Source organism: Sus scrofa, chromosome X (assembly GCF_000003025.6).
Source record: "Sus scrofa isolate TJ Tabasco breed Duroc chromosome X, Sscrofa11.1, whole genome shotgun sequence".
Lineage (NCBI taxonomy): Eukaryota > Metazoa > Chordata > Mammalia > Artiodactyla > Suidae > Sus > Sus scrofa.
This window is the reverse complement of record NC_010461.5, coordinates 124,109,040-124,112,251: the sequence shown is the minus strand read 5'-3', so window position 1 is coordinate 124,112,251 and position 3,212 is coordinate 124,109,040. Positions and strand designations below refer to the sequence as shown.

Here is a 3,212-nt window from a genome sequence, read left to right as displayed (position 1 = left end):
GTGCTTAGCTGAATGGAGACTTTCCCGAAACCCAGGTCCCAGCTCCCAGGTCCCAGCTCCCGGCTCCTGGTCCAGCTACCACCGCCGCCGAGGCAGCCTGCGACGACTCGGGGGTCTGCCCCCCTACTGCTGGAACCCGTGGGAGCTGGTCAATGGAGAAGTCGAAAGATCAAGCTAGCTTGGCTTGAGAGGAGTGAGGGCCTTTTGAGGGGGCTCGGGGCCCGGACAGGGTGCCCGCTTTCCTGCACTTGATGCCGGGTAGGTGGGCTCCCAGCAATCAGCCTGGACTCCGAGGTCCAGAGAGCTAGACGGCGTGTGTGCGAGGGCTCCGGGGTCTTCCGCGTGGGGACACATGGCTACCTGTGGAGGGCCCTGTCCCTGACACCAGTAGGCAAGGGAGCTGGGAGTCTGTGTGGGGAAGCCAAGGAGCCGTGGCAGAAGGGCTCCTCGCACAAGCAGACTCTCGGGGAAAGGGAGAGGCCGCAGTCTTGCACGGGCTGGCAAAGCCTTGTGGGCACACCCAGGCTGCCGTCACCCGCACTGGCCCGTGGGCTACCTGCAGGTGGTCGGATCACTTTGGGTTTCCGGTGGCTTTTCCGAGAGCCATTTGCAGTAGCCCGCGTAGAGAGAAGGCAGCTCTGTCGGCGGCCGCACCGGCGGACAAGCGTGGCAGGGAAGAGTCGGGACTCCCGTCGGAGGTCGGTGGGTCGGTCGGTCCTTCCCGGCGGTGCGGTGTGTCACGGAGAGAACGGGCAGCCCACAGGGCGTCTCTGTAAAAACAGAGCCTAGAGGTGAGAAGCCACCCACCGCGGCTTAGTTGCCGACCCCAGGGCCTTGCGGAGACGAGACGTAAGGGAGCGTGCGTCCTATTGTAAAATAGTCCAAGGCAGGCTTCCGAAAAGATCTGGAAACGTAGACGTGCGGGCCAGCAGAGGAGAGCGCAGGCGTCAGCGAGCTGCGCGCGAACAGGCCAGTGGCGGGAGGGCCGGGGCCGAGAAAGGAGGCGACCCCGGCAGGCCCACGCAGCCGGGATGGACCCAGGGGGAATTGGGCACGCTGGCGAGGCCTCGGCAGGGGCTTCCGGGAGGGGGGTGCGCGCCAGGGAGGCCGGAGGGATCGTGGGTGTCCTCGAGACGGGGCGGCCGCCCACACGAAGGGAGGGAGGGTATGGCTGCGGGGTCTCCCTGCTCAGCTGGCGGGGGTGGGGTGGGGGGGCGCCACAGGGGGAGAGTCATTTAGCCCTGAGCCTCCTGGCGGACCTCTTGCTGAGCTCCCTCAGGACCTTGCGGTCAAAGAGCTCCTTCTCCCGGTAACGCACGGGAGGCCCCTGCAGGTACTTTTGCTCCGCCTGCTTGTAGTCCAGTCCGTCCAGGGCGGCGATGGAGCAGATGATTGCTTCGGGCAGAAGAACCTCCAGGACGAAGCTCACCTTGTCGTCCCGGGTCAGAGCCAGCACGTTCCTGTCTATCTCCCGGTAGATGTCCTGCAGGTGTCTTACCACGACGTCCAGCTGATCGTCGTCCTCCAGGTAGGTCTCCACGCAGATCACGTACCTGCCCGACCTGAGAAACGATGCCAGCCACCTGGAGCGTTTCCTGCCTTTGACGATGTCCAGGAGATGGGGGTCGGCCCCCTTCCTCTTCACGATGAAGTCCACCAGCTTCTGGTTGGCTCGGTCGCGGGCAGCCCGCATGCGGTCCGGGAGGATCTTCCTCCCGCCCAGGGCGGCCTCGTCCTCGGAATCCTCCAGGTCGGCGTAGTTCACCTTCGGGAAGTCCACGCGCAGGGGGCCCTCCTGGATGGCTCTCCTCAGCGGGTAGCTGCAGTCCGCGGCGAAGTAGTCCAGGAAGGAGCCCGCAAAGGAGCCGCGACCCAGCCCGTCTCGGTAGTGGGAGATCAGGGAGAAACACCAGTTCACGCCCTGCCCGTACACCTTCCGGGCTCGCTCCAGCAGCTTCTCCTGCCCGGCACAGTCCAGGGGCTTCAGCCTCCGCAGAGGGACGCGGATGCCGCTGCTCTCCCGGGGCATGTCGGCCTCGATCAAAAGCACCCTGGCGGTCTGCTCTGCCGGGCTGACGCTCTTCACCACGGCTGGCCAGAACGGGTGGTTTTGAAACTTGAACCAGACCATCGTCCCTCTTTCAATGGCACACGGCTCGGGCGGCAGAGCCCTGCCGGCCGGCCGGCCCGCTCCCCGGCCCACGCCCTGCTCTCCGGCGCCGGGGGCGCCGCCAGCCTTGGAGGCGAGCGAGCTTGGAGGGTCTCGCCGCCCTTCCGCGCCCTCCGCTGCCTGCCGCTTCCTCTTCCTGCTGGCCGGACGCAGGGAGGAACGCCGCCTGGTGTTAGGGGCCCCGGAGGGTGCTGCCGCACCCTCCAAGGCTGGATCCCGGGCGCTGGCCCCGGCGGCCTGGCCTTTCCCAGCAGAGCTAGGACGCCCACGGGAGACAGCCGGGGTCTCTGGGCAGAGGCCCCGCGCCGCCTCCTTCAGAGCCTTGGGTCTGGGCCGGCCGCCTCTGCCTCTGGCCCCAGCACCCTCCTCCTGGGCTGGGCGAGGCCAGGTCCAGCCTCTCGAGGTGTCCTGCCTTCCCTTTCCCCCCTTCTCACGGGCGTCTTCTGACCGTGCCAGGGCGTGGGGGCAGGGCCTGGAGCTCCCCGGGGGTGCCGTTTGCATTTCCCCTGGGTCGGGGGTGAGGGCCGCGAGCCCCAGTGACTTGTCGCCGCCGCCACTGCCACCGCCGCCTCTGCTCTCTGAAGGTAGCGAGGCGGCTGTGGGCTCTCTGCTCTTCCTGCGACGCCCCGGCAAGTTCCCTTTGGGCGCCCGGCACTTTCTACGAGGGCGCTTGGGCGATCCCGGTGGAGATGGTGCCATGGCGTCTGCATCCCCGGCCCCGCTCTCTGGGGCCAACGTTGCCCTGTCTCTCCGAAGCTCCCGGGCCACTGTAAGAGCCCTCCTGTAGGCCGCTTCCTGGCCCGGCAGGGCGCTGGCCTTCCTCTGCCGGGCAGCTGGTGAGGAGGCCATGGATTCGACCTGAGACTCGCTCCGGGGCCTCACGTCTGGGCTTTTCACTCTGATCTTCTTGCCTACTGAGAGGGTCTGGACTTCCAGAGCTCAGGCCCGTCTCCTCTTCTGTTTGGGCGAGGGCCTGGACCTGGACAACAGCACGGCTGGCCAAAAGCGGTCCTTCCAGCTGCACAGGACGCCCTTGGCCACC

General features: G+C 67.2%; 1 protein-coding gene across 1 annotated transcript; it reads right to left on the bottom strand.

Moving 5' to 3' along the window:
- On the bottom strand, window positions 1,007-2,869 carry LOC110257701 (PWWP domain-containing protein MUM1L1-like). Its single transcript, XM_021079883.1, has one exon. It carries the CDS (start codon window positions 2,867-2,869, stop codon window positions 1,232-1,234), a length of 1,638 nt encoding a protein of 545 aa, XP_020935542.1. The 3' UTR covers window positions 1,007-1,231.